General features: G+C 48.0%; 1 protein-coding gene across 1 annotated transcript in view; it reads right to left on the bottom strand.

Annotated features, from left to right (window-relative positions):
• LOC107525345 (polycystin-1-like protein 2) overlaps nt 1–26730 on the bottom strand; it is a 54840-nt gene extending 28110 nt beyond the window's left edge. The window contains exons 1-18 of the mRNA XM_016197492.2: nt 26653–26730; nt 25801–25942; nt 24251–24427; nt 23233–23378; nt 22267–22461; nt 19209–19340; nt 18200–18382; nt 17574–17698; nt 16833–16959; nt 15940–16071; nt 14596–14818; nt 13848–14041; nt 9846–10076; nt 7659–7760; nt 5581–5759; nt 3803–3949; nt 1397–1596; nt 485–702 (exon numbers count right to left, since the gene is read on the bottom strand). Of these exons, the coding sequence (XP_016052978.2) occupies nt 485–702; nt 1397–1596; nt 3803–3949; nt 5581–5759; nt 7659–7760; nt 9846–10076; nt 13848–14041; nt 14596–14818; nt 15940–16071; nt 16833–16959; nt 17574–17698; nt 18200–18382; nt 19209–19340; nt 22267–22461; nt 23233–23378; nt 24251–24427; nt 25801–25942; nt 26653–26730 (2931 nt within the window). The remainder of the gene's footprint in view (nt 1–484; nt 703–1396; nt 1597–3802; nt 3950–5580; nt 5760–7658; nt 7761–9845; nt 10077–13847; nt 14042–14595; nt 14819–15939; nt 16072–16832; nt 16960–17573; nt 17699–18199; nt 18383–19208; nt 19341–22266; nt 22462–23232; nt 23379–24250; nt 24428–25800; nt 25943–26652) is intronic.
• Nucleotides 26731–27646: the final 916 nt, after the last annotated feature.

The raw sequence follows: 27646 nt of genomic DNA, 5'->3' as shown, positions 1-27646 counted from the left end.
TTTCCAGGCTGTATTCCTCAAAGTGTAGCACATAGTAGATGCTCAATAAGTGCTTACTTACTGAGTGCATGAGTGCAGAGGGAGTCCCTTCTATGGGACTCCAGTCTGTGATCTATAATGAAGGTGTAATATTTTGTACATAGTAGGTACCCCAGAAGTGTGTGTGTATGCATGTGTGTGTATATGTACGTGTTTGTCTATGTATGTATGTGTATGTGTGTAAACATTTATAAATTGTGTATGTGTAGATGTGTGTATATGTATGTATTTCTGTGTATGGCTCACATGTGGTCTGTGTGTATGCATGCATGTATAGGTATACATGTTTATATGCATGTGTGTGTGTATATGCACTTGGTGAATCTTGATGACTGTTGCTGTCAGACAACATGGGTTGTCAGGCCCCAGGCCTTAGTCCCCACCCCTACCCCCCACTTCTGCCCTGGGTGGAGCACCTCCCACACCATCACAGTTCAGAACATACCTTGGTCACCACTTCAGGTGTCAGAAGGCCATTCTTCATGGGCTGTGGTGAGAGAACTGGACTGGGAGACCCCCCGTCACATTTCCCAGTGTTCTGCTCCTTAGTGACCCGAGGATGGGTGTTTCGAAAGATCTGAACAATCAGGAGGTTGATGGGGAACATGAGGAGAGAGCTTTCTAGTCCAATCATCACTTCTTGCCAAGTGAATTCAATTTTACCTGGGGCAGAGGGAGGGGAAGGGTCAGTAGGAGCGCCTCCTCTACCCCTTCCAGGAGGAGGCGGCTGTGCAGTAAGGATTAACCTTGCCCAAGGAGAGGTCTGACCCTTGAGTGGCCCCTGACAGGTAACCGCTAAGCCTTTGGAATGTCCTGCCTTGTAGATACACCTTTGTTTACCAGGGGTCTTGGGCCACACTGTAAAGTCTATGCTAAATGTGTGATTTATGGTGGAGACCTTGGCCACATGGTATTACCTCAACCTCTGGAGAGGCTGGAAGCTAAGGTTAGACATGCAGAGGATCAGCCACGTCTATGTGAACAAGTCCCGATAAAACTCTGTACTCCAAGGCTTGGGTGAGCATCCTGGTTGGCAATACTCTCTGTATTGTCACACATCATTATCAGGAATGAGCACTGTCCACGACTCCACTGGGAGGAGACAACTGGAAGCTCCACGGTTGGTCTCTCCTGGACCCTGCCTCATAAGCCTCTTCCCTTTCCTGGTTTTAATCTGTATTTTTTTCTCTGTAATAAGTATGAGTATAATAGTGTTTCTGACTTCCATGAGTCCTTCTAGTGAGTTATTGAAACTGAGGGTGGTCTTGGGAGCTCTGGAAATGTGTGGCATTTCTGGGGCAGCGACAGCTCATGTCCACCAGCCACTAGCCCTGAATGTCAAGACAATGGAGATTACCCAAGTCCATTTTTTGCTCAGCTGGGTCCTTGGGGACACCCCAGAACATGATGCTGGTCAGCATGGTGCAAAGGAGCAGGGAGAAGCAGCAGGACACCCTCTGGACACGGGTGAAGTTGCTCTGAGCTGAGCAGCTGAAGATGGAATACCAAATGTGTCCATCCTGGAAGCCCATGGAGGTTTTCATGAAAAACAGGTGGCTGTGGACAGGCAGGGAGAGAGGGACAGGCATTTAAGGAGACAGGAATGGGAGAAGACTGGTCTCTGGAACAATCTTGGGATGAGAGGGTGGGATTTGCTTCTAAGAATTATCATCTGTTTTTCTATTGTAAAAGAAATACAACATCACTTAGAGTTAATGATGGGGACTATGGACAGAGTGGGTTGGAATCCTCTTACTGTGACCTCAGGCAAGTCACTTTACCCTTTGCACCTCAGTTTACCCATCTGTAAAATGAGGGTAATAACAGAATCTGCCTCACCAGATAGTTGAAAAGACTAAAAGTGAAAATTTTTGTAAAGCATTTGGCAAAGTAGCTGGCGTATAGGTGAGTGTTCATCAATGTTAGCAATTGTTATTTTTGTGACAACTTTAATGTAATAATATAACTATAATATTATTGGATTTGTTATCATTAGAGCATTAAAAGATAGTGGTTAAAAATCCCAGGCTCTGGGTTCAGACTCAGTTTGAGAGAATTAAAATTGACAGACAGGATCTCAGAAAATGGTGCCACATTCTCCTTAGTCCGTATTATTTCTCTATGAATACAATGTAGTTTAACCACAGGAACTCTTCCCGGGCCCAGAGTATGCAGAGCTGATGTTCCCAGCTGACTCTATTCTTGTTGGTCAGTGCCAGCACCCTCTAGGGTTGTACAGTACTTGGACCGTTAGTCTGGGGTGTGGGGGAGGCTTGAACTCAGAGTAAAGGTGCATAAAGAGAGAGGTCAGTGGCCAATGGCAGTGATTTTCCACATGATTGTTCTACTCATTCAACAGATATTTGGTGATCCTAGCGCTATGTGCCCGGTGCTCTGCGGGGCACCGGGGATTCATGGAGGAATGACATGGTCCTGCCTGTACAGAGTTCCTTGTCTAGTTTTTAGGCATCTCACGTTTTGGTGCAGTTGGAGGATAATATCTACTCCTGCAACTGGGCATTTTACTCTGAGCCACTCACATGCTAAGTATATTACCTACATCATTTCGTGGGACCTGCACAGGTCCCTTTTGGGGTTGGCACATTGAGCAACTCATTTTTCAGATGTGGAAGTCAGACCTGACGAGGTGAGGGACTTATCCAAGGTCATGCAGCAAGTCATTAGCAGGCATATGGGACTTTGCAGTCCATCTCATGTCTTTGTTATACATGTCTTGGGGTCCAAGTCTCTCTGATTCAGAATTTTTCCCCCTTGGAGGCTGAGCTGCTGCTCAAGTGGCAGCTGGGAGGAAAAGTCACATTTCTGTAAATCCACTGGAAACAGACTTTTTAAAAAAAACCTAACTCAAAAGCCATTTAAAGTAGAGGTCACAAACCCAAATGCTTCAAGTGGCCCAGGTAGATGTAAGTAAGTCAAGTAAATGAATGAAGTGGGCTGGAAGTAATGTAATAGGGAGTGGTGAGGACTGTGATAAACTGGAGAGCATATGGCCCTGTAAGAGGAAGGCTGGTACACAGCTCCAGCATATTGGTGTCATGCAGGAATGCGGGTTCAGTATTTCCATACTTGCCATTTTTTTGTGTGAAGCCCCTTGAGTTTTAAATATTGGAAAGAAACTTAATGCCCACTGATAAGAGAATGGTTGAATAAGTTGTGGGACATTCATTCTACGGAATATAATGGAGACAATAAGGAAAGTTTGACCTAAACGTACTCTCCTGGAAGGATTTTCATGTTATATCGTTAAAGAAAAAAGGCAACACATAATGAGTAACACCACTTTAAAAAAGATAAAATAAACAGCAATCTATGGCATTGTACGTGTGTGTACATTTGTGTCTGCTTTTATGTGTGTGGAGACAGATGTGGAAGGAAGCAAATAAAGCAAAGTGACAAACGCTGGAATATCCATCTAGTGTAAAATAACACGAAGAAGAAGCCCCAGACGGCCAGATATTGAGTCACCACTCAAATTAGTCTGTTCACTCTCATAAAAATATTCTGTGGAAATTTGCATAACTGTTTCAACCATTTTCACCACCCCGAAGATAACTCTGTCCCTCCAGGGCCTTTCAATCCCAACGAGAAGAACTGATCGGTCATTAATGTCACACACTCAAAGCTACCCAGTCCTGATAGCTGAAATGTGATTTTATTTGACTGCGACTGGGTTGTGATGCAACTTCTGAGGAATGAAAGAACAAAGTAAAGAGCATTTGCTTAAAAAGGAAGGAAAAAGTACCTGAATTGCTTCCTGTCCTGCTCTGTAGCCACTGGAAATACTTTGTCAAGGACACAGTCTCCAACATCGATGGACAACCACGAGTTGCAGAGAAAATGCCACTTCCGGCCCATCATCAGGTCGTGCACCAGCACCCGGCTCACATACCTGGAGAAAGGACCCACGCTTTTGTGGACAAGGTAACACCTTTGCAAACCTGAGCCTAAGAACAAGAGCTCCTGTAAATGGATACTTGATTTATTTTTCTTCACTGTTCTTGGTGACTTGATCAAAATGCCCCGATCAGTGGGTGAATTTGGCCTCATGTGGGGAGCTCGGCCAGGGTAGAGAGCCAGCTGTTGAAGTCTGCTGTGTTTTCACAGATATGCTGCAAGGGGGTGCATTCTGAAACTATTAACCCCAACACAGGGCAGCAAGCCCAGGCCAGCATCCAGATACAAGTGAGGAAAGCCCAGCTGTCTAAATATGTGTATTCAGGAAGGTGCAGACTTAAGTACACAAAATTTGACCCTACTACAGGCTTCTTCCCACCCAGAGAATGAGCCTACCATCTATCTTGGACTCAGAACTTTGTATCTTCTAACCTGAGTTAGTCTTTGAAGCCCAGGGAAGAAATGAAATAATCTCACCTCTGCTGGAATGTCAGATCCAGCAGCAGCCAATTTCCCTGTTGCCTTAGAGCCAATAAGAATAGTAATGATATCAGTAGCCACTCTTTATTGAGCATTTACTGCATAATGGGGACTATACTAAGAAGCTCTTAACATGCATTTTCTCACTTCAGGGAGAACAGCCCTGTCAGGCATGCTGCAGCCACGTCTGTTGAGGTCACACAACCTCCTGGGGAGGCTGACATCCCGTGACTGATGGGTGCAGTGCCTGGGCATGATCATCAAGACCTGGGCATCTCAACCCAACTCAGGACAGTTGCAGAGCTCCCTTGGGGGGGCAGGGGGGGTGTCACCCGGGCTGTTATTGGGCTGCACTAAGACTCTCCTCCCTCTGCTCATCCTGTTTCCTTCCCTCCCTTTCCAGAGGCTGACCCCAGGCACTCCTTGATAAACACCCTGCATGCTCAGTTCCATCTCAGATTCTGCTTCACGGGAACTAACTACAGCTGAGGCTCTTAAAGTATTAATGTTTAATCCCTCGGGTAAATCAAAGACAGCAATATAAATGCTGTGTTTTTCTAAAGCTGCCAGCCGCTGATGGGTGGTCAGGCTGGAATCCACTCATCTGGATGACTAGCTTTGACCTCAGACAGAATGCAGAGGAGTCTTGGCTCTGAACTTGCCAGCTGTGTGACTTTGGGCAAGTCACTTATCTTTCCACCTGTAGAACAGGATAGTAACAGTACTTGTCCCATTGTGAAGATGGCCTTGGCTTAGTGCTCAGCAGTGGCAGCTTCTTCTGCCAGAGAATCAGCTCAGTGTCTCATTTAGTCTTCTCTTATTGCACAGGGTTTGTCTTGAAGAAAGGCATCTGTCCCCATTTTATAGATGGGGAAACAAGGAGCTAAATGATAGGTTGATACTGCAAAAGTGCCAAGGGTGGGGGGGCTACCAACTGGACCCCAGGCTGCAACTTCCAGTTTCTCTCCTAGATACTGACTCAAATCTGTGTGGCCCCTGGATTGGTGGTTTCCTTGTCTGTGAAATAGGGATCCATTCTGTGTGTCTTGCAGAGGCTTGTGAGGATCGGCAAGGCAGCAAATGCACAGTGCCCCGCCCTGGCCTAGGGCTTAGTAGGTTCTTGTGGTTTTCGCACCCCTGACTCACCAGGATGGCTGGTCCCCTGAGTTGTCATGCCACAGCCGCAGGCTCCTCAGTTCCCCCAGGGGGAACAGGGTGGAGAGTAAGAACACATTCACTCCTCCTCTTTCAAAAACCGGGATGTCAGGGTCTGACAGGTGGTGGGGCTCACTCTCTCCATCCAGGCCATATAGGGTGAGAGTCACCTGAAATCCAGACAAGGAATGGCCAACTCCCCATAGTAACCAAGCCCCAATGGTTGTATTTCATTGGAAGTATCAAAAGCCGAGGAAAAGTAACAAGGCATGGCCCTCTCTTCCCCTCCCCTCCCCTCCCCTCCCCTCCCCTCCCCTCCCCTCCCCTCCCCTCCCCTCCCCTCCCCTCCCCTCCCCTCCCCTCCCCTCCCCTCCCCTCCCCTCCCCTCCCCTCCCCTCCCCTCCCCTCCCCTCCGTAAATCATCCTCTGTGAATGACTAATGGGATTGGTGTATAAATACCCCAGCTCCCCCAGCCCTCTGTTGGGATGATGTTGAAGCCCACATTTCTTACTGTTTTCCAGGGTCCCCAAGTGGGATTAGGCTCTAGTTTCCCAGAAGAGTAACAAGTTAATAATACACTCTTTACTGGTTCCTTCTCTTCCATGTCTGCTTCCCACTTCCCTACAGGGGCATCTTAGGATCCCCTCAAATCCACTACTTGCACTCGAATCCTTGTTTCAGAGTCTGCTCCTACAACAGGATTTCTCCACTATGGATTTTCAATGCCAGATAATTTCTTGCTCTGGGGGCTGTTCTGTTCATTGTAGGATGTTTAGCAGCATCCCTGGCCTCTACCCACTAGATACCAGTAGCATCTCCCAAGTTGTGACAACCAAAAATGCCTCCAACATTGCCAGATGTCTGCCCAGGGCAACATTGCCCCTAGTTGAGAACCACTGTGCTAGGGGAAATAAAACTAAAACAATATCCGATTGAAATGTGACTGCAACTCTCCACGAAGAGAAATGCCCTGTGCATCACAGGTTTTACTTCCTGTTAAGGCTGACTCTTCAGTGTCAAACAGAAATGAGTTGGTTGTTTCATTATATGGATGAAATTGATTCCTACGTTTATTTAACAAATAGTTCCTGAGCGCTTACTCTGTTTTATACAGCTGATTGAAGACCTAAGACACGGCAATAAATAAAAATGAGACAATTTTTTAAAATAAAAATTAAAAATATAAGAAACATATACATATATAAAAATAATAAGATTAAAAATAAAAAGTCAACAGATAAATGCCCTGCACTAATGAAGCCTAATGTATTTTTTTGGAAGGAAAAAAAAATGGAGCTTTTTCCAGGACCGTATACAAAATGCCAGTGGTTCTCAACCTGTGTTCCTTGGAGCCCTCAGTTTCGGTAAAGGAACCTTGGAGGCTGCTGCAAGGGATAAGGTATTCTGATGAGGGATACGGGGCAGGGCAGGCTTAACTAAAGATGCTGAGACATTACAGAGACAACCTGCTCTATGCCCCACAGCTAAATGTTCAAGGATTTCAAAGAACCCATGAATAAGTGAAATGTTTGGGGTTTTTTTACTACCTTTAGTCAGCCTGTTCAAGGGCAGATGGCTCAGTCTGACCTCTTAGCTAGATGCCAACCAATCAGTTTACCTAAACAATGTAATTTAAGACTCGTTGTTTTCAAAATGGTGGGCGTTTTTCTTTCCTTTCTCCCCTCTCTCTTGTAAATTCCTTTTTTCCCTTTATTCATTGATAAGTTTACTGACTGTTCTTCATATGTGAGCAAATTTGCATGCAGGTTACCAACTAACTATCTGAGTTATTCTTTGACAAGGATAAGAGGGACGACCAGTGGCACCATGCTAGACCCCAACGCTCCATTAACCCACATCTCTTTTTTCTTCTTAAACATTGGGGCTTATGGTGATATTTTGTTTGACAAAAGAGTCCTTTCCTATAAAAAACAAAAAGCAAGAGATTAAAAAACACACACCCTACAGCACCAAAGCCACTGTGCGAAAGAAACCCAACAATGGACTAGCAAGTGCTCTGCTGAGTGGGACATGCTGATTGACTGAGGAATCTTGCGTAGTTAGGTACCTTCGAGGAAGTAGCTGCCCCTCGCCGGTGTCCAGTGTAGACTGTCACCAGGTAGTGGTAGTGGGCAAAGGGGTCATTGTCCTCCAGCACCGTGACCTTCGCCTGGACAGAAAGATTAAGTTAGGAGGGCTCTACTCAGTGGTTTTATCCACTGTACAGCAGCCACGAGTGAGCTGGACATTCATGACAATTACAGAGGGAAAGCAAAATTACGTATGCTATATATTCACTCCATCAGGTGAGAACAAGTAAAATAAAAACTTTTAAAATAAAAAGTATAAAACACATTTGTTATTAAATATGACCCAAAGTCATCAAATTGGAAATGAACTGGGTAGTAAGCCGAGAACGTTTGATGTTTGATCTGGTGAATGATACAAACTCTGTTTATATATAATTTCTCATAGCATTTGATAACCATATTGTGCCTCTAAGGGAATTTAAAAGGGATGAGTGTTAAGGTGGTTAAGCAAAAAATAAAAATATTTTTAAAAGCTGGAGTTGGCTGGAGGTTGCAGAGAGCTCTATGATGAGCTGCCCAGATCTCCTATCAATGGAGGGCGCGTGTTGCCCCAGTTGCTGAGGTGCTATTGTCAGAGATGCAAGAGCCACCTCTGTTGAGGTCATGTACCCTCCTGGGGAGGCCAGCATCCAATGACAGATTGATGTGGTGCCTGGGTGTGAACAAGACTTGGACATCTCAACTCAATTCTGGAGAGCTCTGGAGTTCTCCTTGGGGTCAGCCGGGCTGTCGGTGGGCTGCATTCCAGCTCAACGTCTCCCTCTGCTCATCCTGTCTCCTTCCCCGCCTTCCCATGGGCTGATCCCGAGCACTCCTTGATACACACCCTGCATGCTACACTTCATCTCAGAGTCTGCTTCCCCCAAGGGAACCAACCTACACCTGAGGCACTTAAAGCATTAACGTTTAATCCCCTGGGTGAATCAAAAGCAGCAGTATAAATGCTGCAACTATTTATCTTAAGTGTCATATCATCTTAACATCCAAGAGGTGGTGCTGTGTGGGGGAAGGGCAAAGGATGGAAATGTTACAGAGCTTTGCAACTGCGTACTTGCATTCATTTACGTGCTCCCTCAGACACTCACAAATATTTATTGAAGGCTCATTGTGTGTCACACATGGAGCATATATTGGAAAACTAATCAGAACTTTGTTGTTGCAATTTGTTGCACAATCTGTTGCTTCATCTTGTTTCTATCCTCAGACCTGTCTTATTGTCAGGCAGTTCAGGGTTTGAATTCTGGCTCCCGGGAGGGTGGCTTTCGACCAGTTAATTGTGCTCTCTGATCCTTGGTTGCCTCCTCTGTAAGACAATAGAGGTATTGTGCAGTAAAGGGTGATCTCGGCAAGCTTGGGTTGCCCAAAACCCTGCATGTTTCAAAGAAAGGGCTGGCTCTTGTCCAGATGCTGAAAGATAACCTGCAAGTTCTCAGAAGATCCAGCATTGTAAGTGTATCTTTGAATACCTGGAGCCATGGGCCACAGCAGATAGTCTATGCTAACAATGTGATTTATGGTGAGGGCTTTGGGCCCTGCTGTATCAGTTTGACCCCTGGGCAGGAGTGGGGCGGTTTGCTGGAGATTGTGCAATGAACTTTAGTCATTTGCACGCAGCATACTTATGTGACTGACCCCCAGTTGAACCCTAGACACCAAAGCTTAGGTGAGCTCTTCTTGATGGCAATACTTTGTATGTATTGTCACTCATCATTGCTAGGAGAATTAAGTCTGTCCATGCAACTCCACTGGGAAGGGACAACTGGAAGCTCTCGTCTGATCTCCAGAGGACCTTCCCCTTTGCTGGTTTTAATCAGTATCCTTTCACTGTAATAAACCATAATCATGAGTATAATAGCTTTTCAGAGTTCTGTGAGTCGTCCTAGCAAGTTTTTGAACTTGAGAGTGGTCTTGGGGACTCTCAACACGGTACCTTCTTCTTAGGGCTATTGTGAGTATTAAATGGGGTGATGCCTAACATATAGTAAATCCCCAATAAATGATCAGTATCATAATCCTTGTGATAACTTGCCTGAGATGACTCCAGGGATCAAGGCCTAGATTTGCAACTAGCCTTTTGGCTCCCCGTCTGGGCTCCATCCCCTGGAGCTCCTGCAAGGGCTCACACCTGCTCCTCCCTCCCATTCCCCAGGACCATACAATCTCACCTTGGCCTGATCCTGAGCATCCTTCCTCCTTGCCCAGATCACCACCAGCACGTAGGCCACACAGAGACAGCCCACAGTGGTCACGACCACAGGGTTGTCCTCGAAGGTGGCAAAGAGCTCCTCTGTCTGGCGGACATGGATGGCATTGGGCATCACCAAGAATGTGCTTCCGAAGAAGGTGAGGTGGTTGCAGAGGCAGTGTGTCTGGGAAGGGGTGGTCCATGGCCCCACCTACAACCGCAAAGAGGCCCTGGTAGAAATGGGAGCACATCCCTGAATGGCTTGAGCCCAAGGGGGAACGATGAGGAGTGGACACTGTCCTGGGGAGGGTCTGGGGAGTCTGTTGGGAGACCAGCTTCAGGATTCCATTTGGGTTTTTTGTCAATTAAATAATTTTAAAATGAGGATATTGTCTTTAACAAGCATCTTTGCACCCATCATTCTCAATGGGCAATGTCCATCTCGTCAGTTGTGCTTTGTCTTTTTTAGATACGTATTGCAGGGAAAGCTAAAGTCCCCTCTGTCCCCCATCGTCCACAGCCAGCCATTATCACACTTTGATGTGCGTCATTCCAGTCCATTCTCCCACCTGATGTTCACTCATTGTACAGATATTTGTTGAACGCTAATTCTAGGTGAGACAACAGGCGACGTGCTGAGGAGGACATCCGGGGGGGTGACCAGTTCATCCCAGTTTGGCAGGGACTTTCTAGCTTTTCAACCTGAAAGTCTTAAGTTGGTCCTCTTACACTGAAGAACAAAGGAAGGCTGAAACTGGGGGAACCATGCACAGAAAAGGGAAGGGCAAATACTTAATTCTAATCTGGTGTCTCATCACCAGGAAAGTATTCCCTAAAGTTGACGCCCCCTTACATCTAGGCACCTGGAGCCCCTGTCCTGGGCTATCGTTGGAAGCGTCCCGCTCTAGCTGTCCTCGGGCTGTGCACCTCTACACAGGATGAGGAATTGGGGCCAAGGAGACACCCCTGCCACAGCACATACCACCCAGCCAGGACTAGGGCATGGCCTTGGGTGACCCTGAGAAGGAGTTCCTCCCTAAACTTTGCATTCCAGATGCCTCACTCGTCTTATCCTAGCCTTCCACTTGGGTACCTGGAACCTCAGAATTCCCTGCTTTCAGAGCCTGCACAGACCTCTTCCTCAGGATCATCAGTCCACTGTGGGGCTGGCCACTGGTGTCCCCACACCTGGACATGAGAGCGGCTAGATGTGGCTTAGGGGGTGGGGTGGGGCATGTGGATGGAGCTTGGGCATGCTGTCCCATTTGGTATAGGACAGTGAGGTTCGGGGTAAGGAGACAGGAATGGGCGAGGGCAGGGACCCCAGCTGCATTCTTAATTTATACCCCGAGCTTAGGGGCAGGCCTTCCCTAAAAGCCCTCAGCCAGCTTGAAATTTCCCCCCAGGGCCATTTGGTGGGTAAAGATTTAATTCAAACCCACAACTCAGCACCACCTTTTCATTCCAGGGTCCACCACAAGGTGGTAAGGTGGGAGGGAGCAGAAAGCACTGGCATGAGAAAAGTTCTCTGCTCAACACCTGGTGAAGAAGAACCTGCTGTATCCCAAACATGCCCCCTTTCCCTCCACAGGGCATGGCACCAACTGCTTATTGATGAATTTCACGTGGGTCTTAGTCCTGTGTTTGCTCTGTAGTTTTTCTCACTGTTTCCCAATCCTGGCCAGAACATTTGGCATGCAACTCGGGCTTACAGGAACACTTGGCACACCCGGGAGGGGTGGGGCTAGTTTCAGAGAAGAAACCCAAGTAGGTGCCAGTAACAAGACCATCTCAGTGCTGGGAGCCTTGGGACCAGATATGACTTATGTCTAAGATCTTTGCCCTCCTGGGTTTTCACCAAGACCTGGCCAGTGGGGGGGAGGGAGGGGGGCGGCAGAGAGGCGGGGGCTGGGAGTGGGTGACAGCTGCTTTCTCAACCTTTTCCAGTGCGAGGACCTCTTTGAACATTGGAAATTAATAAGCGCATTCCCTCACAACAAGTTGCACCTTTAGTATCCTTTGAGAAAATATATAAGTGACATATCTTTGCAATTCTGCCTTTACCCTGTGACAAGGTCTGTAGTCTATAGATTTGGAACCTTCTTTAGCTATTTAGAGAATTCAGTGGTGGTTTTCCATGCAAACTTGATGATCTTATTTACTTATTTTATGGTCCTCAGTGATCTCTATATATCTGTGTCAGTATCTATATATACTATAATGAGCATCGAGTACATACTACTGGGTTAATATAACTTTTGTTCTATGACACACTTCACATATGATCTTTGTATGTCCCATATTCATAAGCGTGCATTAGTAGATGTATATTTTTAATCACATAATAAGCACCTGAGAACCTATGACTCTACTCAAAAGCTAGAAACTTTCCAATAACTGACATTTAGCAAAACGGTCCTTTTCCAACCTGTTCCCATGCTTCCCCTCACCCAACCACCTTGCTGAATCCCATATTCATTATTTCCTTGATTTCCATTTTATATACAGTTTTGTCTTCCCTATGCTCAGATTGGCTAACATAGCAATCACTCTAATATATGGAGCACTCACTGTGTGCCAGACACCACACTAAGTACTTTATACCCCTAATATTGCCTAGGTCCCACCACAACTATAAGTATCCTTTGTGCTCATTTTCAGATGGGAAAGCTCGTCCCAGGTCACCTTGCTAGAATCGATGAAGTGGGATTGGATCCAAGCCTGTGTGATGGCAGAGCCCTTGCTGCCAGCCCTTACACCATCCCACTTTCTGAGCCTCGGGTTTCTGAGGGCAGCCTGCAGTGGGCACCCTGTGCCAGCAACATGGGGATCAGACAGCTTCTGGGAGCGGACTCTAGGAGGTCACAACACACCCAGGGTTTTGTTCACAAGGAGCAAAGGCCTGTGCTGCAAGTGGGGGGAACCTGCTCTGCCTCGGAAAACTCAGTGCACTCTCACTCTCCTGGTGCCATGGGGAACTCCCCATATGAGGCAGCTGGAAGCCAGGGCAGGACACAGATGCTGAAGCTGCAGCAGAAACAAACCTGGAAGGAGCTCGGCTCTGAGCCCCCTCTGTGACTCTGTGGCATCCTGGCTTCTTACACTACTTGTGACTGCCGTCATTTGACATGTGTGTGCCATTTGCTTCTTGCGTGTGTCCTCTGCTAGACTGAAGGCTCACTGGTTTTTCTCACCATTATATCCCCACCAGTTGGCCAGGCACATGTGACTGTTCGTAGAAAAAAATGGAAGAGGTATTTATGGTCTCGTAGGTGGAGGCAGATGTGTGATAAATTTCAGCTAGAAATGAAGGTTGCTGTTCCTGGGGAGGATATGAAATGCTGTGGAAATCCAACAGAGGGAGACTCCAGACATCTGAGAAGCTCCCTAAGGAAGGTGGTATTGGAGTGGGAGATTGAAGGGTGAATAGGAGTTTTCCAGGTGTTGTAGGTAAGGGCATGGAACACAGCACCTGGCATGGAATAAAGGACTCAGCTATGATTTCATTTCCTTGGAAATGACACTCTGGCCTCTCTCAGCAACCCAGAGTCAGCAGGTCTTCCCAGTCATTTGCTCATTTGTTCAGTGGTCATTCAGTGGTTCCTAACAGTGAGCAAAGCACATTGTTCCTGTCTCATGTGACCCCAGTGCACTGAGGGAGCAGACACCTTTCAACAATCTCCTAAGTGGATGCAGAACTACCACTCTTCTTAGTCTATGGAGGAGGCAGGTCTGAGAGTTCACAGTAGGAAATCTGACCTAACCAGGGTGTTGAGAAGTTTCTGGAAGAAGTAACACTTCAGGTGGGATCTGAAGGAGGAGTTAACTTCACTGTGCAGGGGTTAGGGAGGTGTTTCAGTCATGCATGAAAAGGCCCCATGGAGGACTGAAGATGGTATACCAGAGGCACTAGAACAGGACCCTAAAGGAGCAGGAAACACCCAACCACACTGCTCTGTCTTCTTCACTTCCCTCTCCTTACCTGGCACCCAGAGTTGTCCCAAGTTCCTTGGATCTCATCCCAAAACACACAATGGGAAAGGAAGGTGGTGATGCCAACCGTGAGGTCTCTGCCAGGGGTCAGCTCCAGGTCAGACTCGGGGATCACAGTTAGATAGTAGACACCTTCTCCAAAATGCAAGTCCTCTGGGCTCAGGATCCATGTGGACAGCCCATCTGCAGGAAAGGGGGCTCAGGGTCAGCCTGAAGCCTTGTGGAGATTTGGCTAAACATCATGGAAGAGGGGGTGACTCGGCAGGGAAGCTGACCCTGATGGTCTCCTCGATGTCCTAGGAGTACCCTCTCCTCCTGAGACCAGGAGCATGGAAGAGGCACTCCCAGGTCAGTGTGCAGAGCATGACTGCCAAGTCAGGCAGATGAGGGCTCAAATTCTGACTCTGTCCCTTCTTGGATGTGTGACTTTGGACAGTTACTTAACCTCTCTGTTCTTATCTGGCAAGTGGAAATTCCAATAGTCCTCATCCCTGAGGGTTGTTGTGAGAATTACAATAAGGTCAATTCTATCAGTGTTCGTCAGCTCTTTCAGGGCATATAGTAAGTACTCACCTAATATTTCTAAACAACAACAATAATAATACCAAAAATATATATATAAGCACTTAATGTAGCGAATGTTTTGTTCTTTTTTCCCAGTGGCTTCTGATTCTCAAGTTTGATCTGGCCACACTCCCAGGAAGCAGCTTGAGAAACAGGCCTGATGGTGTGACTACCTGGAGGAGCCATTGGTGGAAGGTGAGCTTTGGCATCGTAGCTGGTCTTGTTGGGGTGGTAGCCATAGCCCAGGCTGAATGTGAGTGGGATGTCAGGTCTCCAGTGCAGATGGATCCCCAAAGCCGCGCCCCCTGAAGTCAGGTTCACCCACAGAACTTCAGGACTAGTCAGATTCAACACAGTTGGCTCGCTGTGTCCTTCTGAAAGCCGAGGCAGCAGGATCTGTCATCAGAAACAACCAAATCAAGGGTGTGCCAGGATGGGAATGCCAGTGAGCATCAGGGCTGCTGACCAGAGCTGGGCAGTGTGAGTGCCGGGGGCGCTGAAATCCATTCTGTGCTTTGCTCATTCTATTAGTTTCCTAGAGCTCCTATCACAAATAACCACAAACTTGGTGGCTTAAAACAATAGCCAGAAGTCCAAAATCAGTTTCACAGTGCTAAAGTTGGCAGGACTGGTTCCTGCGAGAGGTTCTCGGGGAGAATCCACTCCTTTGCCTTTTCCCGCTTCTGGAGGCCGCCTACATCTCTTGGCTCAGTTCCTTCCTCCCTTCTGGGCTAAGGCTGTGTGAGGTCTGGATTGCAGTCTGACATCTGCCCAGTCCTGTTTTCTTTCTTTACTGTTCGCAGGTGTCGATCTCTAGCAAACATCTTGCACTACAAATTTTTTTCTCAGTCTCTGCATCTAGATAACCCAACCTATGACATCCCTCTAGTAATCCTGGCAGCTCTCTCCTGCCAGCTGAGTTGTATCTCACCAATGAGCAGTGTGTCTGACTGACTTATGCCCAAACCTGCTTGTGTCTGTTGTACTTGTGACTCTAAAGGTCAATTTAAATGATATTTCATATAGTGACAGAGCAGGAGTGTGAAAAGAATGATTTGCACAAAAACTTAAATTGAATGCTCTGAGAAGACAATAAAGGTGAGTTGTTAAAAATTGTTATCAAATTAGTCACTGATGAGAAAAGATTAGGAGATTGGGGGGGGAAATCATTAAAGTCTTGAAAGGATATGAATTCATATTGCATTGTAGTGTGCTTACATTTCTCATTATCTGTAAAGAAAATCTAACTGGACCTTCTAGAGGCTGTGTTATGGGGGTGACTTATGCAATGAAGATGATTAAAATTCTTGTCGACGGATTTAAAGAAACTTTTCAGCCGTATACCCAAAGATGGATAATTATGTACATTTACAATGCCAATGTAAGGTAGGGTGAGGATCACTTTTCATGATTCTCCTCTTTAATATGTTTTTTCCAAAGCCAACCAACTTTTAGTCCCAACCAAGTTGAAGAACCCAGAGGTACCACCTGACTTCTGACAGCACCCCCAAACCCACCTCAATATTCTCAGACAGATTCTTCATGCATATGAGCTGTCCACTAGGGCTGGTCAGAGTGAGGCCACCAACAGTTCCACTGACATTGAAGTGACTTTGGGCTGGGAAAGGGCTCTTTGGGAAACTCATCATCTGAAACCAAGAACGAGGCTTGTTGACCCAGGCCCCCGAAGGCTGGGTGGAGACGAGGTCCCTCTGTGAATGATGAGGTTTCCTAAGATGGGATGGACAAGCGACCCTCACCCTTAGGGGTAAATGGGGTGGGGGGCTGCCTTTAACTGCTGCTGGTTTTCCTGGTGTGTGTCTACTTTTCAGGGCTGTAGCCTCAGAAAGCTGGGCCTAGAGAACCTAACCAGACTTGCTACAGCTGAGCGGTTACTGATCTGTAAAGCAGTCTGAGCCTTTCTTCTGGCAAAGCTAACAAGTCTCTCAGAGAAAGAAGTTTGTTTGCTTTCACTGGGATTCAAGGAGCAAAGAGTTAGTTATGCACTAGTTTGAGAGAAAGAAGTTTGTTTGCTTTCACTGGGATTCAAGGAGCAAAGAGTTAGTTATGCACTAATTTGAAAGGAGCCTTGGGTTTGCCATTTCCTAGTTGTGGAATGAAGTCAGAAGAGCTTCATTTCCAATGACTAACTGAACCAAGGCTGCTGGAGAAATTCCAGAACACAGTGGAAACCGGTTGGATGTGGTAATCAGAAGGCCTAGGTTTGAATCCCTCCTCTCCCACTTTGCTCATGGCTTTGGGCAAGTCATTGAACCTCATCTGTAAAATGGGCATCATAATACTGTGTAACTGACAGGGCTGTGATCAAGCAACATAGCTGAGCAGATGTTGTGAAAGAGCTTTGCAAACTGTAAAGGGCTGTTCCCAAGCAGGTTATTGCTATTGTTACCCATATGTCCACAGGCTCCTGATAGTCCTCCACGGAGCCAAGGGAGGAGGCAGCAGGCAGGGTGAAGGTGGCAGAGCTGGCAGAACCAATGTGCACAGAGGAGCCTTGCCAACTCCGGAGCTGAATTCTGGCCATAAGGTGAGAACAGAGGTGCCGGGACAGAGGAGAAAGTCTGTGTCAGAAGATCTGCACGGAGGCCTGCGTTACCATCAGAATAGGCTGCTCTATTTCGATCCCTTTATATGATTCAGCATGTTTGTGTCAGTAGCAGCAGCATAAAAGGCAGCTGATACCCCTATACTGGGTTGGAGGACAGGGCTTTAGCCAGCTTTGTTTACTGTTGTACCCCTAGTGCCTAGGACAATGTCTGGAACATGCTGGTGGTCAATACATATTTTGTTGAATGAATAAATGAGCTTTGATGTGGCCATTTCTCTAGGCTTCTCTTCCCTATCTCCTTAACTTCTGATGTCCTGGGCTCCTTGCCTCATCTTTAAAGCCTTTGGCCTTGTGTGTGATCAGGATGCTGCTTTGGGAAACTGCTCCGGGATCCATGAGGGCAACCCAACACAGGGACCATCTCTCAGCGAGAAGCCCTTCCCACTTCTAGGTCCCACCACTTCTCCCATCTCTAAGGAGGGTCTCCTGAGCTCTGCCTGGCACAGGGTCTTGGGATATGGGTGTGGAACGAGCCAGGTCAGAGGACGGGCTTTCTTGGGGACCCACAGTGCAACTGGTTACCTGTTTGTGTACACGGAGATGGAGGAGGTAGCCAGTATGGATGGAAGGCCCCTGGGCAGTCTCCCCAGCAGGAGGGCAGCCTGTATATGCTCCACAGCTCTGAGCAGCTGGGGCACTGTGGCCACCTGGAAAAGAAAGCAGGGGTGTGGAGAAAAGAGAGAGAGGAAAGAGAGGAGAGGGAAGGGAGAGAGAAGAGAGAGAGGAGAAAGAAAGGAGAGAGACCCACCTTCATATACCACCTCTGGTACTGTCACCAGGCTAGTATGGGACCTTTGGCAGGGACTGAAAGAGGGCCGAGAGTAAGGCGGAGACCATGATGGGATGCCATTAGTTGAGGGAACAAAGAGTAAGCACTTATAAAACTTCTAACACTTGACGTATGTGAACCCTTTTCATCTTCAGACAACTAAGTCTGTGAGGCAGGTGTGTGTAAGCAACAGGGGCAGGATTCGAACTCAGTCAGCCACCTTCCAGAACCTGCTCTCGGCCTACTACACCACACTGCCTTCCAGAACCTTTGGTCTCTGGAACCTTTCTTTCAGCTCCATGCCTCCATTTCCTAGAAAAGCTGGTGTGAGCTGGGCATGCGGTAGGTGTGAGGTCTGCGTCTGGGCTGGGACACCTACCTGGCTGCCATTGGCCTCCAGAGACTCTTCTAGTCTGTCCCTCAGGGAAGCTTCTAGCACGCTGCCCACAGCCTGAAACAGGTCCCTGGTGGCTGCCTGGCGCCTCTGGTCCTCAGGACGGGCCTTGGCACTCACTGCCAACAGAGCCTCACTGGCATGCTGCAGAGCAGAGCTGGCCTCCCACTGGGCTCACCCGACGTAGAAGGAAAAACAGCATGAGCCTCTGCCTAGGACAGACCATCTCCCACACCATTCAAGGAATGAGGGCTAGAATGGAGGCGAGCGAGGTGCGGACACAAACTAGGGGAATCTAGACCAGGCCGGTCATGCCAGCTGTCTGTATCACCAGCTGGCGGGCCAGGTATTGCCTCCCTACAGTGTGCTAAGTTCCTTTAGTAGAGTAGCCTAGTCTATCTCAGAATCCTTCCCAGAGTGCCTTGCCCAGAACATAGTAGGCATTCAGTAAACATTCACTGACCACATGGATGGATGGATGGATGGATGGATGGATGGATGGATGGATGGGAGTTATCCATCAAGAGGGGTGGGGGAGCTGTACCCCAGCTGATTTGTCACTGAGCACTGCACCAATCCCCTGACATGTCCAAGCCACTATGTAGGCAGGTGAGAGTGGGGTGTGGGGGTGTCAGAAATGAAAGAAAGGCTGGAGTTGGCAGCTGGATGTCAGGCTGGTGTGCACAGAAGTGGGAGACATGAGTGGTCAGCAACAGCATCTGGACACACACTTAACCACCCAATAGTTAAATTCAGCGGGGGAGGGTGGTGTGTAAGCACATGGGCCATCTCACCCAGAAGGAGGCACAGACAGCTATGGGAGGGCACCTTCCTTCCCTTGGCATCACCCATGTAAGACTTTTGGATAAAGATCGCAGAAGTCTTGGCAGCCCTGTGACTGAGAAACCTTTGACCTGTGCTGGGGTGAATTGTCAGCCACCCACTGTGGAGGCACGTGTCCCATGGCTTGGCTCAGTGGGTGAGAACTACTCACCTGGGCCAAGGGCGTGAGCTCCTCACTGCGATGGGTCACCTCTCTCAGCACCTTGGCCAGCCCCTGCACCCTCTGCATGTCCCCCAGGGTGGTGGTGACTGCAGACAGCGACTCCAGCACACGCTCTCTGACCTTAGCACGGAGGGAGGAAGGTAAGGAGAGGAGATGTAATTCCAGTGGCTTGAAACTGTTTTAGAAAGGTTTGGGGTCAGAGCAAGTGACTGGGCCCATCTTGGGTTTTTCAAAGCCCATAGACCTCTGTTTGCCTCAAAGGATGTGTGCAGTGGGCAGAATAATGGCTCCCAAAGATGTCCACGTCCTAACCCCTGAGACCTGTGACTGTGTTACCTCACATGGGAAAAGGGGCTGGCAAAGTCACTTTGGAGATTTGATTAAGTAAAGGATTCTGAGAGGGAGCGGCCCAGATTAACCAAGTGAAGCCAATGTCATCACAGGGGTCCTTATAAGAGGGAGGGTGAGGGTCAGTGTCCGAGGAGGAGATGTGGGGATGGAGGCAGAAGTGGTGGAGAGGGAGAGGGGAGAGAGTAGAAAGAAGGGGGGAGTAGGGGAAGGATTTGAAGGTATTAAGCTTCTGACTTTGAAGATGGTGAGAGGAATATAGGCAACTTCTAGAAGCTAGAAAAGCAAGGAATAGACTGTTTCCTAGAGTTTCCAGATGGTTCGCAGCCTTGCCAATACCTTCACTTTAGCCCAGTGAGACTCCTTTCAAACTTCTGACCTCCAGAACTGTAAGATAATAAATCTGAGTTGTTTCAAGCCACTAAGTTTGTGGTAATTTGTTACAGCAGCCATAGGAAACTAATACAGGATGTCTCAGCTTTCTCCAAATCTTCAAATCAAATCTGTAAAATCTGGCATCATTTAAAAACAAGTCGTGTCTCAGGGTGGCATTTGTGACCAGAATGGCATGACATTCAGAAATCAGGTTACTTTGTTGGCTCGGGGTAGGTGGCAGATCTTGTTGCAGGCTTGGGCCCTGTTTGCCTTTGGAGTGATTGGGGACAATTCCCCCTCCTCATCCCCTGACTCCCACCTTGAGCCACACCTTCTGGGGCTTCTGAGCAATGTGCTTTCTAAGCCACAAAGCCTGAATGAGGGGCTGGCCAGGGGCTGGCTTTGTCAGCAGCACAGAAAAACTAAGAATAATTTCAGCACTGCCCCACAGAACTTTCCACGTTGATGGAAACATCTTCTCCCCTGTGCTGTCCAATAAAATAGCCAGTCACCAAATGTGATGGTTAAGCCTTGAAATGTGGCGGGTACAACTGGAGAACTGGATTTTTAAACTTTATTTCATTTTAATTTAAATGTAAGTAGCCAGACGTGACTAGTGGCAAACATTTGGAATAGCACAGATACAAATGAAGAGTCTTTCACTCAGCCTGCTAGTCACAGCTTGCTCAGTCTAACCATCAAACAATTTTTCATGGCACCTACAGATTTTTGTTTGTCTGCCATTAGTTCAGGGTATATGCAGGCTGTGGCTTGGATGGAGGAAAGAATAGGCCAGTATATGAGGGGACTCTTGTCAGAATGTCCTGGAAGGGAAGCTCAGATAGTGTTTAATCTCATGTTTGCCTCTGCAGATCTTCCCACCATCCTTGTCACCATCTTGGAGGCTGTCTACATGGAGACGTCACTGGCCCCTGATCCTCTGGTCAATGGATTCACTCAGGAAAAGAGAGAGCTAGAAGCTATTGTCCTGCGGCCCTCCCGGCCAGGTCACTGTGGGTTGAGTGCCTCGTCCTTCAAAAGCCACTGCTCCTACCAGGGAGCCCCCTTCACACATGGCTGCCCTTTGGATTCTGGTCACCTCAGGCTGAGCCGCTGCAGTCCTGCATCATCTGTGTGCTCAGGGACCACAGGACATCCAGAGGGAAGTGTGCCACAGGTAATGCTCAGAGTGAATGCAACCAAGAACCACGGGGGGTGGGGGGGCAGTGTATGTGTATGAGGGTTCTAATGTGAAGCAAAGGACTGAGTGAGAGGGCTTGGGGCGGGGGGTGCTGGAGGTGGATGGGGGGAGAGCCAACCTGGGTTTGAACTCTGTCTTCAGCACCTACTGGAAATGTGGACCTGGCCAAGCTACTAAAATTCTCTTACCCTGTCTCCTTTTCTATAACAAAGGGGATCTTACCTTTTACCTCATAGCGTTTTAATGGGGATTACACATCCTTAAAGTCCTAACTCAGGGCCTGACGGCACATAGTAGGTACTTAATAAATGTTAGTTACTTCTCTGTACTTAATTACTTTGACAACCACAACTTCTTTGTATTAAAAATACTTATGTGTCCTGCACCGTGCCAAGTACTTTCATGAAAACTTTTCAGGGGACCAAAGAAGTCTTCCTTCTCTTCTCCATGCCCAGCATGTATGTGTGATGCTGTGTGTGGTACAGACATGTAGCATGCCTGGGAGTGCATATTCATATGCATGTGCCATGCACTGGGAGTGAAGTAATCATATGTTCTGCAATAGTCATTTATAACATTAGGTTATAACACATGAAATGGCCATTTTGTGGATTAAAACTGGTTGAATGTGGGCAGTTTCATATGGTTTGACCTATAGTTACAGTGAATGTAATTCTTATTTAACTCTCACCATAACCTTATTAGGAAAGCAGTGCTATCCTCATTTTTCAGACTGGGAAACTGAGGCTTAGAGAGGTTCAGTCACCAGCCTGTGACAATATATATGGTAAGTGACAGAGCTGGGACAACAACATCTAAGTCCAACTCCAAACCATTAACCATATGACTGAAGCTAGGTCACTATTCTCCTCTGGCCTTGGTTTCACCGTCTTTAATAGGAAGGACTGGAGTGATACCCTAGGAGCCTGTGACTCCAGAGGCTGAGCAGAGACAGCCTTCATTCTATATCATTTACTGAAAGGAAGTGGGAGGTGATGTCAATAGCTGAGGAGACACCAAAGGCTTCTCCATGGATCTCTGAACCCTGCTCCACACCCCGAGTGGCTACATATAGACCCCAGGGGCCCCAGTAGAAGGCATAAAGGGGCCCATCTCAAGTACCTTCTGTCTGGCGTCCATTCTGTGAGGCTGCTTGGATCCCTGTCCCTGGCACTCCTGGTCCAGCATGGAGGACACGGACCTGGCCAGCTGGAAGAGCAGCTCTGGACCCTGCTCGCTTCGTAGAATGGCGGTAATGTTTTCCGACACTGCGGCCTGGAATGCCACATCCTCGACACGAGCACCTCCAAGTCCCACCTATTGGGAAACCAGAAACATGCTTTGTGCAAGGAAGACCTCAACTCGCTGGTTCATGTTCAAGAACAAGAGCCTGATGTCACAGATCCCGATGTGGGAAAGCAGAGCAGACCTGGAAGCCTTTGCACCGAGCACGGGGGTCTCAGGCACTTCTGAGGCTTGAGGGCAGCCCGGCTGCTTGCACCAGGCAGCTGACAGCCAACAAAAGCAAGCCTTGGGCAAGCCTTCACCATTCACTGCCCTCCTCATGACACTCTCAGTCCCTTCCCTCTCCACTGACTTCTGACCCTTGACATTTTCTTAGGATTTTATCCGGCCTCTGCCTTGTAGTCCTATTAGCTGATCTTGGCTTTCGTCTAGACTCTAAACACACTGGCCTAATTCACCCGTGCATCCTTCTGCTCCAACCACCTCACGTTCCCCACTCCAAGCCCCCAGGATCCTACCCTTATTCTGGCCACTAATCATAAAGACCTTCAAAGGTAGAAACCATGTCTGTTTTGTCCATGGCTCTATCCCGAGGGCTGGGCATGCTGTAGGTGCTCTGTAAATATTTGTTGAAGGGATGGATGAATCAATGACTCATTTGGTCATGCCCTTGGCTCCTTCCGACGCAGCTACCCTCTTATTTTTATTTATTTATGTGTTTGTTTATTTTTTTCTTTTTACAAACCCTTGTGTCAAGGGCTGACTTTCAGTAGCCTGCCACCCTCTTAGTGAGGTTCTGACAGGTCAAGTTTTCTCAGTAAGGAAACAATGGCCACTACCCACCTTAACTGCTGCATGGGTGTGCCGTCTGTCCCCCGCGTGATTGGAAACAGAAACGACCACTGTCAGCACAAAATCGTTGTCTTCTTTCCCAAGTGGGAGATAAACTGACGGGAGGGCAGGTTCAGGGCCACAGTGTAGACAGGAACCTGGCAAATGGAAATCAAGCAATTAAGGGAGCATCTCCAGGCCCCTAGGAGATTATAAACCACCAAAGTCAAGCCTAATGACAAGGACACAAAAGCCACAGCTCGTGAGGGCATGGCAGGTACTCGGGAACTCCATACTTTCAGGGTGAAGACAGCCATTTATACTGAAAATGTTCTGGTTAGAACACTGCCCTCTCTGAGGCATCGCATGCTGCTATGACCTTGGATTAATTTTACTAAGATCCATGAAAATGTTCAGGAAAAAAAAAATCCCCCCCATTTACAAGTTTTAAAAAATATATTCAAGATTGTAAACCAAACTACACAAAGAAGAAGGAAGAAGAAGAGGAGGTGGGGAGGTCTTAACAGTGAGCTCAAAACACATGCTTCCCCTGTAAACCTTTGCAGAAATGTCTCCTTTTTCAGTTCACTGCTGTGGGGTCAATAAAATTGTTGACAGTTCTGTGAACCAAGCCCATCTCTGTCCTGGATAGCTCCAGACTTCCAAGGGGGTGGTGGCTACTCTGAGTGATTGCTAGGGTGGAGCCCTAGTAGTGGCCCCCCCCATGGTCATGCTTCTGTGTATACTCATCCATTTAACTTCCTCCACATCCCTCACGACAAGACAGAGGTCATTTTGGCTCCCACTGTTGTGGAGGAGACACTGATGGGACCTGCTCTCATCTCTCTGAAGTATGTGGCTAGGTCCGTGTGCCTAGAGGTGACGGGTTAAGAGTTAGGGGAGTCTTCATCTTGCAAACCTCTCTCACACGTGGGACATATTCTTCGAGTCTTCCCGAGAGAGTGACAGGCCCTATTCTGGGAAAGGAGGAACCCAGGAGCTGAGGGGAGAGCCTAGCCTTGGCCAGTACCTGATTCCAGACAGAAGCAGTACTCCAGGGTGCCCAGAGCAGCGGAGGTGTTGCAGAAGATGGCGAAGCTTGTTAGAACGGTGCCCTCCTCTGGGGCAATGGTGCAGGCTGGCACCTCGGGCAGAGGCAGAGAGCTGATGACATAGGTGTCCTCCCCGTAGGCGTGCCTGATCATTGCTGCAGAGTGAAGGCATGGGGTGCTTAGGGGCTGTGTGGGTCACACAAACTCCACCATGCTTTGGGATCACCTGGGGAACTTGTTGAACATGCAGATTCCCAGGCCTCTCTCTGGACCCCAAGCCTCAGACCTCTCTGGAGGTTCTGGGGTGGGCCTAGAAATCTGCAAATCTAACAATTACCCTGATGCAGAGATAGAGGACCAGATTCAGACAAACTTGAGCTTGAATCCCAGTTCTGCCACTTACTAGCAGTTGACCTTGGACTTAAGCTTTTTGAGAGTCAGCTCCTCATCTGTAAAGTGGAGCTAATAAGAATAGCTTCCTCACAGAGCTTTGGTGAGGAGGGAGTTTATTGGGCACAATGATTTGCTCAAGCTCACTGAGCTAGGTAGGGCCACAGCCAGGATCTGGAAACAGGCTGATCCCACCTGAAACGATGCTCTTTCTAGGCCCCCACAGTACCGAGAATAGCACCCTCAGTTGACCTGCACTGACATCCCACATCACCTGGTAAAATCACCTGGTTTTTCAAAAGAAGAGTATTTAGCGCCGGGTGGGTGGCTCAGTTGGTTGGAGCATTGTCGCATACATACACCAGAAGGTTGTGGGTTCAATCCCCCCATCACGACATGTATTAAAGGCAACCCATTATTATTGTTTCTCTCTCTCATTGATGTTTCTCTCTCTCTCTCTCTCCCTCCTCTCAAATCAATAAAAAACGTATCCTAGGGTGAAGATTAAAAAAAAAAAAAAAAAAAAAAAAAGGGTATGTACCTGGAAGAGCTGAGCATAAAGAGAATCTTAACCAATTAAAACTCATTCTTTGGCCTAGACTTAATTCAGAAGGGTTGGGGCAAACCCAGGAGTGTGCATGTTAAATTAGTACCCCAGGTTATCCCAGTGTGGGTGGTCTATGAGCCACTTTGAGAAACCCTAAGTCAAAGGAATCCATCAGAAAAAGAATTCCCACCCTCATTATTTATCTTTTTGAGAATCTACATTTCCCTGTGCTCTGGGCTCGTTTTAAGTAAAAAGTGCTGAGTTATCCTGGCAGGACATTCAGGCTGGACGACCCCAGAATGGCCTGCTGGTACTGCTGGTATTGTCTCACCCACCCTGCATCATACAATCTGGAGGCAGGTGTTTTTAGTATGTCCAGCTTACCTGTGTGGAAACTGAGGCACAGAGAGGTTAAATCCCTTGCCTAAAGTCTCCCAGCTAGAAAGCGGCGGTGGTGGGACTCACACCAGAGCCTGTGTGTGGCCCCCACCCTACGCTGATGCCCCATATTTCAGGCTTCTGGGTTTGTCTTGGTGCCTTTTCTGAAACGGACTGAATCCATGACAAGAGACTGAAGGGAGGCCTCCCCACCTGTGACTCTGATTCGGATGGCCTGGCCCCAGGGCTGCAGCAGGGAGCTGTTCAGCAGCAGGGTGGACACGTTGCTCTGAAGGAGGGTTAAAGAATTTGGCCAAAATCCTCGGAGTCTGCAGGCTGCCGGCAGGGGCTGGGTCTGAAAGAGATCACAGCCCAGAGCCCATGAGGTTACAGTCAGGCCGCTGAACCTCAGCAGGGCACTTGTTTCTGACCCCTGGGAGGCCTTTCAGATTTGTCTATGAAGGATGAGCGGCAGGCACTGCTTGCTTCCCTGAGGCCAGCCCAGATATGCAATCTCCAGCCTGGTTAAGGCATTGTCCTGGGTCGGGTTCCCTAGAAGCAGAGCCTGAGGCGAGGATTCGTGTGCAGGTCATTTATTGAGGGAGGGGACTTAGGGAAAACCGGGGGGGGGGGGGGGGGGGGGGGGGAGCAGGATAGGGTGGAGAATGGAACGAGGCAAAGAAATGGTCTCAGGAAGCGTCCAGCCTCGGCCCGATCCCACAGGGAACTCTGGAGCATATAAGCTGCACCACAGAAAATATCTCACTCAGAGGCAAGGGCCTGGGTTGTTAGACTTCATAGTTATTGGCCAGCGGCCACTCCACAGCAGACTGGGCTGGGGCACCAACAGCATCTGCTGTGGTGTTTCCACCTTGTTTTTGCTCCCAGGCACCCATTCTTTCTCTGACTAATGCCCTGGTTTTCCTTTGGGGAATGTGCCCCATCCCCTGATTCCCTCTCCACGGACTCTGAGTGGAGTTGACCCATCCCCAGCTTAGTCCTGGTCATGTGAGATGTCAAAGTGGGGAGACTTTTCCATTTTTGAGTGGTTGCCAGTGTCCTCACCTTCTCTAGTGGGTTGTCATCTAAATACCAGCTGAATATGGCTTCTGGGGAGTCATCCCCCATGGTGACCCTGAGCATAACGTCTTCACTGGCATTTACTGGCCCGCAGTTCATCTCACAACTGAAAGGAAGACAGAGAACAGAGCCAGGAAGCTCCCTCAGGCATTGTGGCCACCTTCCTGCCTGGTCTTTTGTCCAGTTCTTCTCAAGTCCTTTGAGAAGGTGAGAAAGGGCCTTTTTGCAAATGAAAGGTAGAATAAAAGCAACCCCCACACCAACCAAAACTGGGAAATAGCTTTGGCCTTGCAGATGGAGTCATTAGTGCCTGACTGAATTCCCATTTCATTCGCTGCACAGGGTAATGATATGGAAAGTGCATAAGGCTGAGATAGGACGCTGGGCTTGAATTCTGTCCCTGCCACTTTTGGATGGTCACCTTGCATGAGTCACTTAAACTCTCTGAGCCTCAGTTTCCGTGTGAGGGGATTAGAGCAGGCAATTTCTGTGGTTCTTCCTAGTTCTAATAATAAATGAATGCTGTGATTTTATAACATGCATGCTACAGTTTATACATGACTTCTATTATTAGCTTATCCAACGCTTACCACAACCCTATGAGTGACGTATTAGAATCCCCATGTCACAGACCAGCAAACCAGGCTCAGAGAGCTCAGATGATTTGTTTCAGTGGCACACTTCTAAGTAGGGGGATGGAATGTGAACCATCATGTCTTGACCTGAATCCTGAGCCTTCTCTATAACACCCCGTCCCTTGAGCCAATAGGAGAGCTCTTTGGCACTTGCTGTGTGTTCGACCCATTCCTAGGTCCTTTCAGTTGTAACTTGGTAACAGCTCTTAAATCTCCCCACTCCTGTCTTCGTGTCTGTCCTAGTTCAAGTGTGCCAGACATTCTCCGTTTACCCTGCAGCCCACTCTCCCTCAGCTCTTTGTGCGTCTGTGCGCTTGGAGACTGATCATTATAGACTGCATCAC

This window comes from Miniopterus natalensis, chromosome 18, assembly GCF_054644295.1.
Source record: "Miniopterus natalensis isolate mMinNat1 chromosome 18, mMinNat1.hap1, whole genome shotgun sequence".
Lineage (NCBI taxonomy): Eukaryota > Metazoa > Chordata > Mammalia > Chiroptera > Miniopteridae > Miniopterus > Miniopterus natalensis.
Note: the sequence above shows the minus strand (reverse complement) of the source record. Positions and strands in the feature narration are given on the sequence as shown.